The sequence below is a fragment of the Myotis brandtii genome, unplaced genomic scaffold (assembly GCF_000412655.1).
Source record: "Myotis brandtii unplaced genomic scaffold, ASM41265v1 scaffold136, whole genome shotgun sequence".
NCBI classification, from domain to species: domain Eukaryota; kingdom Metazoa; phylum Chordata; class Mammalia; order Chiroptera; family Vespertilionidae; genus Myotis; species Myotis brandtii.
The window spans coordinates 5,853,777-5,869,296 of record NW_005354829.1 but is presented as its reverse complement, the minus strand read 5'-3'; the positions used below and the strand labels follow the sequence as shown (position 1 = coordinate 5,869,296).

The 15,520-nt window shown below is 40.9% G+C and overlaps 1 protein-coding gene across 3 annotated transcripts in view; it reads right to left on the bottom strand.

Moving 5' to 3' along the window:
* The window catches only part of FAM198B (family with sequence similarity 198, member B), a 51,546-nt gene that overhangs the window by 29,843 nt on the left and 6,183 nt on the right, over positions 1 to 15,520 (bottom strand). For all 3 annotated transcript variants that reach the window (XM_005860532.2, XM_005860533.2, XM_014535013.1), the window contains one exon: positions 407 to 621. In XM_005860532.2, coding sequence (XP_005860594.1) covers positions 407 to 621 — 215 coding nt within the window. The remainder of the gene's footprint in view (positions 1 to 406; positions 622 to 15,520) is intronic.

Genomic DNA, 15,520 nt, shown 5'->3' with positions numbered 1-15,520 from the left:
ATTTTTTTAATTTTAAAATTTTAAAAAGGAACTGGCATTAGTTACTTAACTTCACCAAACTTCAATTTACTCACTTCCCAAATGGGGTAAGACTATCCACCTTGAAGAATTATTGATGGGTTACTTCAATAAATTGTATCTATGGTAAGTATAACTATTGGAAGATCGAAACACTGAAGAATTACCTCTTCAGAAATTAATAAAAGAACTGAGGGACATTTCTAAATATTTCCCTAAAGGACATAAAAGGGTATCATGAGGTACTATATATACTCACCAAATATAGCAAGAGAGAACTTAAACTCTGGCTTCATAAAAACTCAAGGCGCAGAAAATCCCTTCGGGTCAGACTTGCCTAACTCAGCGTTAGTCTTAGAAAACCACTTGCTTGATTTGGTGAACTCACCTGTAACAAGAAATCAAAGAGGGCCATCTTGGACCACTCGTGGTGATGCACTGCAGTACAACCCCACTCGGGTCTGGGTGCGCGGCCATGCTGCCAGCACTTCTGCTTTAGCAGCTGCTGGTAGGCTCCCCAGGTGAGCTTCACAGAAGAGTGGGTCTCGTTACTCGTTGGAGATAAAGATGGATCCCAGAGAATAACAGGACAGGGGCGGCCATCTAGGGAATTAAAAAAAACAAACATGTTTTCAGCATTCGATTGCTGAGTGAGTGTGTCCTCAGGCAGTCACACATTTTCACAGCTTCAGGCTCTCACCTGTCAAATGCCAGAGTGTGATTAGACGATATGTTATGATCCCTTTATCTTCTGAGGCTTTAATATTTTATACCTCAATGATGCTTCCTGAGCAAAGTCTTATATAATGGAAGGTATTGTTAGACAATTAGAAATGTTTTTTAAACAGGATACTTTAAAGATGTGGCAGAAATTGGCTACTAACCACCAATAAGAACGTCCTCTGGTTAATGTGGTTTTATTCCACATCTAAAAGTAGGCACCACAAAAAAAGGAAAGGATCCAGACACGTATAATTGTCTATTCAATGTCTGAATGGAACTGCTCTCTATTTCTAATAACAACTGTCTGATTTTCTGAGGCTGCTTTATGATGTCAGGAAGAAAAAGAATTTTCAGAAGTCGCAAATTTAAAAGTGAAATTGTATGGTTCACAACCGTCACCACAATCTCCAAAGAAAAAGAAGCAAGAGTGTGTTTTTTCTTTTTTGGTAAAAACATCAGTGCTCTTGGTAACAGATCATTTACTCACATGTAACCTCACAAAATGTATTTAAGCAAATGTCATTTCTTCAACTGCATGGGTATAGGTGATTTTTCAAAAAATCTGTCACTTGAATTGTTTTCACCTCACTTCAGATAGTTTTAAAATTTCATTGCTAAACTGCATCAAATGACAAGCCTGACTGAAGTCACCATAAACAGTGAAGACCATGATGGGTTCCACTTTAGGACACTTCAACCTCAGAACCAATGACATCACTCCCAGGCCCCTGTTTCTGCTAAAGTCACTGAGAGAAGACATGGAGCAGCTTTATCACTCAGAAATCAGAATGACGCTCATGGGGGAAAGAAACAAAAAACTAAGTCACAAAGATGTGTAGAAAAAAAAACAAAACCACTTAACTCACTCTTAACAGGCCTGGGCAATAGAAGCCTCTGAAATTATGACTGGAATGTCTAGACACATCACGGGGATTTTTAAAAGCCATCTATAATAATAAAAGCATAATATGCTAATTAGACTGGACAGCCGAACTACCTTCCAGACGTCATTCTGGATGTCCTTTGGGACGGCTGAACAACCTTCCAGACGTCATTCTGGATGTCCTTTGGGACAAAGCCATGGCAGTGGGGGCCAAGGCAGAGTGGTTAGGGGCGATCAGGCAGGCAGGCAGGCAGGTGAGCGGTTAGGAGCCAGCGGTCCCAGATTGTGAGAGGGATGTCCGACTGCCAGTTTAGGCCTGATCCCGGGATCGGGCTTAAACTGGCAGTCGGACATCCCCCTTAGGATCCCAGATTGTGAGAGGGTGCAGGCCGGGCTGAGGGATGCCGACTCCCTCCCTCTCCCATCCTCTGCCCACCATGCACCAGGCCTCCAGTTTAAAATAACCTAAGAGTTTCTCAAAGTATAACTGGTTTCCTTTTTCTTAAAGACTTTTGTTTTCCCACCTTGCCTGCCTGCTTCTTGCTGAGTTTTTATCTCTGGTCTTAAATGCAGGAATTTATCATCTTCTTTAACCACTCTTGAATTTGGGGTTACACTGACCTCAATAATTTTAACAGCATTCACTTAATCATTCTAATCACCTGTATTCTAGTTTTGTTCAAAAAAAGAAAATCTTTCTCCTCTTAGCCTTGAAATTTAGGCCAAGGCATGTGAAAAGTCCTTTAGATTGTGGAAAATATGCCACAGTTATTGACATACAATTTAAGAGGAAAAACAATTTAAGAGAGAAAACAAACAAACAAAAAAACTTGAACCATAAATAAGGAATTTCTTTTTTAACATTACTACTCTCCTTTTTCTTTATTTTTACTTTGTTAAATGCTTTGGGGCTCCTGGGACCTAATTAACTTCTTAGATATAATATAAATCTAATTTTAAATGTATTGCTCCAACTATTATGCCAATTTAAAAATAATATATTCCAGACAAAAGCAGTCCATCATGCAGTGAGAGATACATATAAATCAGTGTAAGCAAACATGACCAGAAGACACAACATAGCTTTCAAAGACACGAATATTTCAGACTTCTAAAGATAAACATCCAGAAGCTCTATCAGTCAGGGTCTTTGGACCAAAGTGATACCCAGACAGCTCTTTGCATTCTCAGTGCTAGGAAGTATTCAAAGGGAGGTGAATACTGAAGTTTAACAACACAAGCCAACACATGAGACAGACAGGCCAGAACAGTTTCCTCGGCAATTCACTTAAGACCCTCAGAGAAATAAGGAAATGATCTACATAAACAACTTAAATAATTGACAGCCTTTCTGGGCTGTCTTTCCTTTTCTTTAGAAACATTTGTTTCTTATTTTCAAACTAATTAAAAGTAAATCTACTCATTTTAAAAAACATGGAAAAACATTAAAATGCATAGCTAAGGAAACAAAAACCATCTATAATCTCCTGCCCCAGTAGGTTCTGTTATTTGGATATTTACCTCTGGTAGTTTCCCATCCCTTTCTTTCTCACCTGAAGGACAGGTAAGAAAATTAAATTTCTGTTTTTAGGTATTTAAGGAGTATAGCTTATGGTTAGAGCCCCAACTCTGGAATCCATCAGACCTTTTCAATTCTGATCACATTACTTTTTAGCCTTGTAGCAGTAGACAAGTTATACAATCTCTCCTTGCCCTTTTCTTCTGTAAAATGAGAGTAAATTATGTACCTTCCAAAAGGACTTTGTTAAGCGAATGGGGTTCACACACTTAAAATTATCAGCCTGGTACCTAACATTTTCAGATCTCAGAAAGGTTTTGCTATGATTATTATTACATATATACATTGTGCAATTACATAATTCATCAGTCTTCAACTGGCCTTTATTTGTTTACTAGAGGCCCAGTGCACAGGATTCATGCACTTGGTGGAGGGGCGTGGCCTGCGGGGATCGGCCCACTGTGGGAGCGCCCCTCATCCTGGTCAGCCGAGTGGCGCTTCCACTGTGGGAGCACACTGACCACCAGGGGGCAGCTCCTGCATTGAGTGTCTGCCCCCTGGTGGTCAATGTGGGTCATGGCGACCAGTCGTTCTGCTGTTTGGTTGATTTGCATATTAGGTTTTTATTATATAGGATTGAGCATCTACTATATACCAAGCATCATTCTACACTTGAAATAATTAATGCATTTTTTTCTTTCATAAAACTTACATTTCCACTAGGGGAAGGAAGCAACAATTATGCATAGAAAATAAACTATTTGGGATCATCTTTTATATACAGTTTGTTATAATTATTTCACTAAATATATCATAGACATTTCTCCCATCCAAGTACTAACCAGGCCCGACCCTGCTTAGCTTCTGAGATCAGACGAGATCGGGCGCGTTCAGGGTGGTATGGCCGTAGACCATTTCTCTTATTATAAAATATTTTTAAATAGAATCACTTTATGATACAGTGATCTAACCCAGTGGTCAATAAACTTGGTTAAAGGACAGATAGTAAATATTTGAATCTTTCAGGGCTACATGGTCTCTGTTGCAACTATTCAACTATGCAAGTGCTCAACTGTTGTAGCATGCAAGCAATGAAAGACACTATATCAGTAAATGGTCTTGGCTCTGCTCCAATAAAGCTTTATTTCCAGTGTCATAGTAATATTATTATTCTTTTTTCCCAACCATTTAAAATTGCAGAAACCATTTACCGCTTACAGGTCATACAAAAACAGACAGTAGATCTTTATCCTGTCCAGTCTACAAGTACATTGTATTTCATTTACCGCTTCTCTACTTGAGATCATCAAATCTGCTGAATGGCACATTTTCTATACGATTGTTTAAAAAGTTGTTCTCCGACTGCCAAAGGAAGGGAGCTTTTAGCTGATAGGAATACTTGATTTTCAATTAATATTCTGTTTTCCTCTTCACCCATCCATGGTCCCTCAGCAAAATATTTTGAATGTTATCACATGAAGACATTCCATCCTGCCCAGCTGGGAATCAGAGCGCCTCGGGAAAAGGGGGTTTCCAGGAAGCAAGAAAAAGGCAGGGTGAGCAGCATCCTGCACGCTGAGTGGTAGGTGGCTAGGGCGCCTTTTGATTCATGGGTCTTCTTGCTCTGCATCAGCACCTATGGTCCGTGAGAATACAGCAGTAGTCAGAATGGCTCCAGACCTCAGAGCCATGAGAACTACTGTGAGCATCCCACTTTTTAGAAAATATGGCTGTTAAAAGAATTAACTAAACTTTGCTAGGTCTGAAGTGATGACAGGAAAATAGTCTCTGAAAACAGGAAACTGGTTAAAGCAACTTACCCCGAAATTTTTCAGAGAGGAGGAGCATTCATCTCTTCGCGTTCAAGTTTGACAAAATGATGCAGTAATGTACTCTCTAGAGAAATATTAACAGTGCAGAGATAAAATTCTAACTGTCAGCATGGTGCGAAAGCAGGTTTTAAAAGATATGTGGGTGTTCGAGTGAATTAAAGGTGATACAGCTGTCTTTAAAAAATGAGACTGCCGGGAAAGCTGTTTCTCCCCCCCAATCTGAATATTTTCCCTGAATTCTAATGTTCTCTCAAGTTGTTCTTTACTCAAAAGCACAAAGAAGACATTCTTTCCTGAAGGTAAATGTGAAAATTCACTGAGAATGAATGCTATACACAATCTCCTTTGCCTCCTGTGAAATGCCCTTCACTTTGAACACCAGCTGACTGGCTTTGTCGAACTGTAGGTGGATGCTAAGCATGTTGGGAGGACTTGTGAATGTCTGTCTGTATTTGTCACTGAGCAAAAATAAGTAACAAATAGCCTGAGCACTGAAATCAAAAGTCTTTTTCTATCACATGGGCCAAGTTCCAAGACTCCTTGTGAACAGCCCAGCTCAGAGCCTTCATTAAAAACAACTCGACAAAAGCCACGAATGGAGACAAGGGCCAGTCAAATGTGAGGCTCATCTTTGTTATAGGGAACAAAGTCTGTCGGGTTCCAGTGCAACCGTCCAGTGCGTGGCAGGAAAACCTCAACGCTGCAGTTCTCTGACTGATAAAGGCAATTGCTGATGTTGATGCAACTCTGATGATCATGTAGAGGTGTCTAGTTGTTAGCGATCCCTTAAGTACTATCCACTCTATTTTCCAGCAGTAGGATTTTGGCAATTAAAAGTATTAGACTGAAGGGAAAACGAAGGCCGGAGCTTTTGGTGCAGAGTTGTTGAATGCAAACAAGTTGTCAATGTGAGGCCCTGGGCAAAGGGGAATTCAAGATTCTGTAACAGGCCCTAACCGGTTTGGCTCAGTGGATGGAGCGTCAGCCTGCGGGCTGAAGGGTCCTGGGTTTGATTCTGGTCAAGGGCATGTACCTTGGTTGCAGGCACATCCCCAGTAGGGGGTGTGCGGGGGGCAGCTGATCGATGTTTCTCTCTCATCGATGTTTCTAACTCTCTATCCCTCTCCCTTTCTCTCTGTAAAAAAAGTCAATAAAATATATTATAAAAAAAAAAAAGATTCTGTAACAGCCAGGAGGGAGGAGGAAATGTGAAGGGTTATGTGAAATTTTACTTCTGGTCAAGGTTTTAAATATTGTTTTTTTTAAAAAGTATTTACAATTGCCCCTTAATTGTCCTCAAATGGACCTATTGGTTCCTCTGTGTCAGATGAAAAGAATTCAGAGTGAGGCATTCTGAAAATGGAAGCCTGGGCCTTTGAGAGTTTAGAGTTTAGTAGAAACAGATAAGAGCACATGCATATGATGATCAAATGAACTGTTTGACAGTTTGATGAGTGTTTTGAAGGCAACAAGTGAAGGACTAAAATAAAGACTGGGCTCTCGGTATGAAGCCAAGAAGTGAAGAAATGCTGTGCCCCAGAAGAGCAATGTGGTGAAATGTCATGGTTAATAAGAAGAACCTTTGCTGAAAAAGAGCTGAGAGTCTGGGGTAGAAAAAGCAGTCAGAATGTTGACTATTCTTGACTCCATCACTTGTCTCCACAGGACTTGAGCCAAGTCCTTCAGCCACCCTGACTGAGGCACAGCAAAGAAATCTGTCTGGCAGGGCTGCATGACAACCCAGTGGAATACTGAAAATGCAGTACTGTCCAATATTAACAAGAGCCACATCTATGTTCAGGTTTCATGACATAAAGAAGGGGTAGGTGGTAAGGAGGCAGAATTCCACAGATTTTACACGGATAGATTCTACACAGCCAGCCAAGTTCTGAATATAGGGACCTGTTTCAATCACACAGAACTACATTTCTGGGTGATTTAGAATACCTTTTGTCAAAACACAAACAAACTATATTTACTTATCAAATTGTTTCTCACTTCATGATTTATTTTCTCTAGGTTGGACTGGGATAAAATAATCTCCATATTTCCGCAAGAGTTAGCTAAGGAAGTGGGCAAGGAGAATGTCTTGTGACTTCCTCCTTCACAAACTACTTGAAGAATCTAAATCTAATTTAAAAACAGTGTCCTCTTTTGCTCTGAACCTTTGACTAATGACAGGAACTTCTGCTTTCTAGGTCTGCCCTGGGCTTCCGCTGTGTAAATGGAAACTCCTATCTCAATATTCCACTTAAAAACAAACAGGAATCAAACTTGACTGCAGAGGGTGGTGATGATGTGGTCATTGTGCCAGGCTCCACAAACAATCACATTTTGGGAACAAAGTCTTGGTCACTTCAGGGTGACCCAGTCCGAGGCAATTCAGTGTTTATTAATGTAGATAAAGGGACCATGAATTCCTAACCAGAGTGACCTTCATACAGTGCAAAGCTCATTACATCACTACTCTTCTTTAAAAGCCTTCAATAATTCTCCATTATCAGCAAGATAATGTCTATGTCCTTACATGACATAAAACCCGCCCACTTTCCACAGCTTTATCTTACCTCATCCTCACCCACAACCCCCCCCCGCCACAACCCTAATCTCCTTTTTACAGAACTATTTGCAGTTTCCTAAGCACACTCTGCCTTCACAAGTTTTTTACACATCTATTTTTTTTACCCTTTATACACCCACCCTATCTCACTCCACCCACAGTGACTTTTAAGAACCAGTTCTGACATTACCTCTTCTAGAAGGTTTTACATCCCTTCACTTACCCCTGTGCACATGCGCGTGTGCACACACACACACACACACACACACACACACTGGACTAAGTTCTCCCTCTCTGTGCCTGCAGGGCCCCTAAAAATATCTCCACAGAGGTCCTTATCCTACTTTTCTTGCATGGATGTTTTGCTCAGCTGTCTCCTTCCCTCTGAGCTGAGAGTTCTGTGAAAATAGGAACCATTTTTCAAGGGACCATTTTTTAATCATCTTTGGATCTCCAACTCCTGACATAATGACTCAACCAAAGCAAGTATGCAACCTTGTGATTAATGAATGAATGAGCCTTGAATAAAAGTTTGGTTGATATGACATCCCAGTAACCTGGGATTTCACTGTCCTTACCCTAAATGAATTGAGAACGATTAGAAAGAAACTTGAGAAATAGAGGTAGGGATGTGCAGAGGTTTCCACGCCCTCCTTCTATGCAGTTTGTACTCGAAACATCACATCCATGTATCCGTATTCTATGAGACACTGGGATGATGAAAACAGGGGTGGTGGGAACCCCACTGCCTTTCTCCGCCTGATCCCAAATCACCATCATGAGGAGGGAAACGGTTGTTAAGGCATCGTGGCTACATTCAAAAATAAGACCAAAAGGCAGTGGGTTACAATATGGATGTACGATGAACTAGAAAACCCACGGCACAGCCATTGGAAGCTAATGGGAGATAATATACAGTGATGAGGAATGAGGCTACGGAGTCCTCCCAACCCATATTTATAACCCAGCCCCACCACCCAACCTGTGGACCTACAGAGGACATATGTGATTATTCTCTGAGCCTCATTTCCCCACAGAAAATCTGTCCAAGAAAATCGGATTATGGGGCTGTTGTATGATTTAGTGAGATAATTGATGTAAAGTGCCTAGCATTCCGCAAATGAGCTGTTGCCATTATCCACTATCAACTCCAAGCACTTTCTTTAAATGACAATTTTAGGTGCCTGTTTATTTAGGTCAAGTAAACATCAATCTAGATAAACTAAGAAAAGCTAAGGAAACACATCACAAAGAGCTGAATCAGCTTGGAAACCGGATGAAAGTAAAAGGTAACATTTACTGAGCATTACTCCATGCTAGGCACTGTATTTTATACCTATCAACTCAATTTTCACACTTCTATGAGGTAAGCACTGTTATCATCCTTATTTTTTTAAATATATATATTTATTGATTTCAGAGAGGAAGGGAGAAGGAGAGAGAGATGGAAACATCAATGATGAGAGAGAATCATTGATCGGCTGCCTCCTGCACGCCCCACACTGGGGATCAAGCCCACAACCAAGGCATGTGCCCTTGGCCGGAATCGAACCCGGGACTCCTCAGTTCTCAGGCTGATGCTCTATCCACTGAGCCAAGTCGGCTAGGGCATCATCCTTATTTTTATTATCACCTCCCTACTGTACTAATGAAGAAATAAGGTACAAAGAGATTAAGTTACTTGTCCCAGGTCATACAGCTATCAAGTGGTAGGGCCAGGATTCAAACTCAAGGAGTCTACATTGCCAGTTTCTGTGGGCTGACCTGTGTCCCCTCAAAATTTACACGTTGAAGCCTTAAACCACAGTGTCTCAGACTGTGACTGTATTTGGAGAGAGGCCCTTTAAAGAGGGAATTAAGTTAAAATGAAGCTATCATGGTGGGCCTCCATCCAATCTGACTGTTGTCCTGATAAGAAGAGGAAATTAGAACATACAGACACAGAGGAAAGGCCATCTGAGGGCACAGGGACAAGGTGACCATCTGCAAGCCAAGGAGCAAGGCCTCAGAAGAAATCAAACATGCCGACACCTTGATCCTGGACTTCTGGCCTCCAGAACTGTGAGAAAATACATTTCTGTTGTTTAAGTTATGCAGTCTGAAGTATTTGTGACGGCAACCCTAGCAAACTAATACAACTGTCCATGCTCGTAATTACACAGCTATTTGAATTAAAGACTATTCAGCTTTTTCCCCAGGCTTAGAGCAGTGCCTCACACACAGAAAGTAAATGCTATCGATTATGACTTAATTCGATGGAAAAGCCAATATTTGCCCATTAACTGAGGTGTGTGGGGATCTGGGGGGGCGGGAGGAGGGGGATGGAGAGCTGTCTGTCTAGTCCTTCCACTTCCCGTTGTCCTTAGGGATAGAGACAGCAACAGATTCGGTCCTAATGGAAAGGTCATGACCTTGAAATCAGTCTGGGGTTGAGTGAATCTTGAAATCAGTGGCAATAAGAAGATTCCCTCCAGGTTACTGAACTCTGACATGGTCCACTGGTGTCAACTCCACAGGGGCAGGGATTCCTGACTGTCTTTCTCTCTAGAAGAGTGGCTGGCACATAGTAGGTGTTCAATAAATAATTCTTAAAAGAAAAGATAAAAGTGATACTATAGAAGGGACTAACTTGCATGTAGCTGAGGCCCATGCATCTTTTATGAGGGAGCACTGTTTCAACTACTCATTGTCCCTTCTATCCCAGCCACGTGTGAGATCAAGGCACAAGTTGCAGAGACACAACAGAGAAAGTGACCCAGTGTCCTACTTTGTCCACGAAGGTATGTAGTGGACTAACAAGTTGACACTAGAGCAGACCTGCTTGGAGCAGATGCTCAGAATACTTCTGTTTGCTGATGAATGAAAGAATTAAGCTGACCAGCTCAGTTTGATTGCTAAAGAAATACCCTCAAGGCTTTTCTGATTAAAAAACTCAATGTGCTTTCAATTCAGATGGTAAAAAACAAAAGATGATTCCTGCACTCCCAAATAAATATTGTAAGGAAGATTGCACATATGCCCAAGATTTCCAGGACTTTGAAGTCCGTGTGTTTCCAAGTTGTGAATGCATCTCGGTTATTCTCATAACTCCCTACAAAACGCCTCTGTCCTTACCTGAGAGCCTGAAACAACATGAAATCCGCAGCTGCCATCCCTCTGCTCTGGGAACTGCACCAGCAAACCTCCCAGTGCTGCTCGGATAGACTCGAAAAGAGTGGAAAATACGCAATGTGTTTCTCCTGCTTTATAATGGGAGGAGGCAATCCAAGCTGGAAAACAGTGAGTGACTTGGGATCGACAATGAATTTAAATGGAAGTTAGTGGGATGTCTGCAGTTTGTCATCCAAGCGGCCTTGACATACAGAATTCGTGGAACTAGGTTGCCTTCATTCAGTCTGACAGCTCTGTGGCAGTAAAGCAGCATCCTAAAAATAAAGCGTACATAATGCATCTCCCATGCTGGGCATGAAAAACAGCACAATGCTTAAACGCTACCAAAATGGTGTCCCTTGGGATGCGTTCACATTGCAGTGAGGACTGCTAGAGACAGCTTCGGCAAAGCTGCTAAATGGGAGATCACAGAGGGGTGCTGGGTTTTCCTGTGCTCTTGACTTTTACATAAAGACATATCCACTTTGTCTTGTCTTAAGCAAACATTTTAAAATATTTTGTTAAAATAATTATCTACATGTATCAACACCACACCACACCATGACCTTTGTAACGATTTATGACTTTTGCAAAAATAGTTTGGCAGAAAACACGCTGATATGTTCAGTTACATTTGCTTGCATGTGATTATTTTTGTTAAAACAAGAAAATCTGCTCATCGTTGGCCTGCATTAAAAACAGAAAAATAAAACCTCGCAGCAATGTTCAGAGTGGTATGCCCATGCTTCCCTTGACTAACAAATATGAGCAATGTTAAATCATTAGAGTGGAAAAGGAAATTAAATAGAAATGTTGGTATGGTGGTAAACCAGAAATCGCCATGCTAAAATTGGCACATTTTTGTCACTATCCCATAATTATATCGAGTTCTATTTGAGAGGTGGTGTGGGTGAAGTAAAACAACATGAGGAAAATTAAGTATCAGACAGAATCGGGTACAATTCTGCCCACTACTCCCTGGCTATATGTCTTTGGGCAAATTTTATAACCTTGCTGAGCCTCAGGATTCCCATATTTAAATATCAATAATATCTGCTGTGTAGCCGTGTTAAGTGGTTTAATAGACAAAAACACCAAATGTAGTATATAGGCACAGGAGTCTTTATAAATTCACAATTGAAGACTGCATTATTGCAAATATGGATTTTTTGAAAAGCCCTTTGATGCTACCTTTCAAATCATGTTTGCGTTTCCTGCAAAGAGATACATAGATGACCCTCTGCTCTAATGATGACTGCTGCCTTTTGTAGAATGGTACACTGCAGGCACTCCTATGCAATCACAACCTCGCCCTTCCCCAAGGACACCCTTCTCCTGTTCTGGGTTACCTTCAGTAACTAACACCTGTCGGAATTAGTGGACTTAGTACACAGCCAGTAATTCCACTAATTTCACATATATTCAAGGAGAATCACCTAGAATTCATTAAGCTATACAATAAGAACCTGTCCCAGAAAAACCTGAGCTTGTGTCTCTGTGCTGATTGGATGGCCCATGTCAATTTCACTCATTAAAAAAACACACACCTGAAGATGAGCTTTATCATTGGGACTTTTTGTCTTTGGACTGAATCAACAGAATGCTTCATCTGGAGGCTAGGGGCAAGGGAGATCAATCAAATCCTAGTATTTGATTCTCTTACATCTCCCTTTGCTTGTCATGTATCCTTTATACATCTAGACAATCTATCTGACTTTGAGCAAGATACTCAATTACTCTGAGCCTCTATTTCCACATCCAGAAAATGTCTCTCAAAGTGTACCCACCTCCTGAAAGTTTTATGAGATAATGAATGCACAGCACTTAAAACAGTGCCTGGTGCATAGTAACATCAATATTACTCTTGCTAAGGTCAAGGCTGTTGTCTTCTTGAGAAAAAAAAAGAGGTTCCAGTAGCCTGTATCTGTGTGTGTGTGAGTAAATCATCTGTTTCTAGTCATATTAAATAACTAAATATACTAATAGATTGTGGTGATGATGAAAGAAGACATACCTTAAGGCTCCTTAAAGGATTTGTTGAGGGAAAACGATTGATGAAAAGAAGACTTAGAAGTTACCAGACAATGGTTTGAATTGTTTCTAGACAACTAACTCATTAAATAACCTTCAGCTGTCTTCTTGCTCCTTTTACTTGATCTCAAAATCGAGGTAACAACAAAAATGTCTCCCACAGATTTCTTAGAATGGTTAACTAAGATAAGCCAAAAATCTATATTCAACTAATAATATAGACTAGCTATGTTCTTGGTACTAGGCATGAATTTATTTCCACAAGTCAGATAACAGAAATAACATTTAGAGAAAATAACTTACAGGATTTGTTGGCTATCCACTCTCCCAAATATTAAAAGATTTACTCCCAACCAAGCCAGATCATCAGAGAAATATATACCTAAACTAAATCTTATTGTTCTTCCTACAGAAAACTCATTGTCAAATTACGTTAGAGTGTGAGGCCAGCAAACCATACTGATGAACCTTATAGAAAAAGCTGGTTTGGTTCAGTGGATAGAGCATCAGCCTGCAGACTGAAGGGTCCTGGGTTCAATTCTGGTAAGGGCACATGCCCATTTGTGGGCTCGATCCCCAGTAGGAGTTGTGCAGGAGGCAGTCAATCAATGATTCTCTCTCATCATTGATGTTTCTCTCTCTCTCCCTTTCCCTTCCTCTCTGAAATCAAAAATATATTTTTTTAAAAAGAAGAAGCTCTATAAACCTTATTATTTGCATTATACAGATGCTGCCAAAGACATTTTTTTTCATTACCTCTACAATGAGCTCTTACTAAAATCCTCCAGGAGAAATCCCAGCCTGGACTTAGGACTAAAATTGGTAGTACTTGTCCTGAGTATTTAAAGCTGAAGGCAAATATAGATTTACTGTTTAGAGTTAGTGAAACAGGCCAGGAATGCATCCCTGCATTATTCCAAAATGTTTATTGAGCACCTACTATGTGCCAGACTCTCCACCAGGATCTATAAATGCAATGATACACAAGATAGGAAACATGTGTTCACAAACCTAGAGACTAGTGGAAAGGAACAGATTATTAAACAAGAATTATAATACAGAGCAATAACACAGAATGAGCCAGAAATTAGTGCTGGATAACTAGATAAGAGCTATCACCCTCCTTAGGTGGACATGGAAAATAAAGCAAAGTTTGGACGAAGAGAAGAATAGGAAGACCCTAAAAGGAAAATACTCACTTCTGGGCAATCAGGAGAAAAAAGACACAAGTCAGGAAAAGAGTAGAAATAGGTGGATGGAGAAAGATAACAAGAACCTAAGACAGCCTATGTATCTCCTACCATGACCAGAACTGATCTATTTACTAGTATATAGCTTATCTACACTAATAAAAGAGAAAGATGCAAACTGACCGTACCTTCACAACGCCCACCAGCCAATCAGGAGTATGCAAATTTACCAAACAAAGATAGCGGGTTAATTTGCATATGCAGGCACTGAGGGGCCAAGGGTAGGGTGGGATGCTTGCATTGTCACCATGGTGATGACGCAGGTGTTCTGCACCACCCCAGCTGCTCCGGGCCTCTGGGCAGTGTGGGAAGGCAGAAAGGTGGCTCTGGGCTGGAGCGAAGGCGGTGCCAGAAGCCAGGGGAAGGAAGGCCCATTCTTGCATGAATCTTTATGTATTGGGCCTCTAGTGTCAGTATAATAGTCTATATAAGTAGAATTATATTGTGCAGAGTGCTCATAACTATATATAAGTCATTCCATAGACTCTTAAAGAAATTGGCCTGATTTTATAACTCCAAATAACTAAATCAGAGAAGATATCAAAGAAAGAACAAAGAAATATCTGGTCCTGAATGAGATATAATCTTAATTAATCACACTGAGAGACATATCAATATAACCTTGTTGGTTGTGAGAGGACCAGACTATATTGAGATTATAAACTCTTCCTTCAAAGTGAATGCAACTGCCTTCTTTATCCCTAAAGATGCTAGATATTCAGAGAAGAGAATTAAATATGTAAGTGGAATCTTGGTATCAAAAAGTTTAACCAGGCTGTCAGGAGACCTGGGTTTTAGTCTTAGTCAGTCACATAAAGAAATTATATGTGAAGCTTAAAGGCTATGTAATTCAATGAACTTGGTACTGCATGTGCTTATTGCAGTAAGAGAAATAGCCAATATTTATTGAAGATTTACTGTGTGACAAGCACTGGTTCCACACATTTTCTATATATTAACTAATAACCTCATGAGGTAGGTATTATTGTCATTTACACCTGAGGAAACTGAGGCACGCAGAGATACTGTAACATTTCCAGGTCACCTGGCTGGCAAAGGCAAATGCAAGTGGTCCAGCTCCAGGGCCCAAGCTCCTACCCACTCCTTTACTCACCCAACTTCCATCCAAAAGCATCCCAAGGAAGCTCAGAGGACCTATCAGAGCACTGTGCCTTAGGATGTATTCCAGAGTTCAAGCTTCTCAGGATCCTATCTACACTAATAAAAGACAAACATGCAAATTGACCGTACCTTTGCTACACCTTAAGCCACGCCCACCGGCCAATCAGAGCGACTATATGCAAATTAACCCAACCAAGATGGCGGCTGGCAGCCACGGAGCTGGAGCGAGCAGGAGACTTGGTTGCCCCAATGATGGAGGAAGCCAAGCTTCCTGCCTGCTGTGGTGGCCGGCTCTGAGCTCCACTCAAAGCAACAAAGTTTCAATTATAGAAGGTAAATAAACCTCAGATACCTGCTTTCAGCCGGCAGTGGCCACGGAGCTGGAGTGAGCAGGAGCCTTGGGTTGCCCCTGGCGATGGAGGAAGCCAAGCT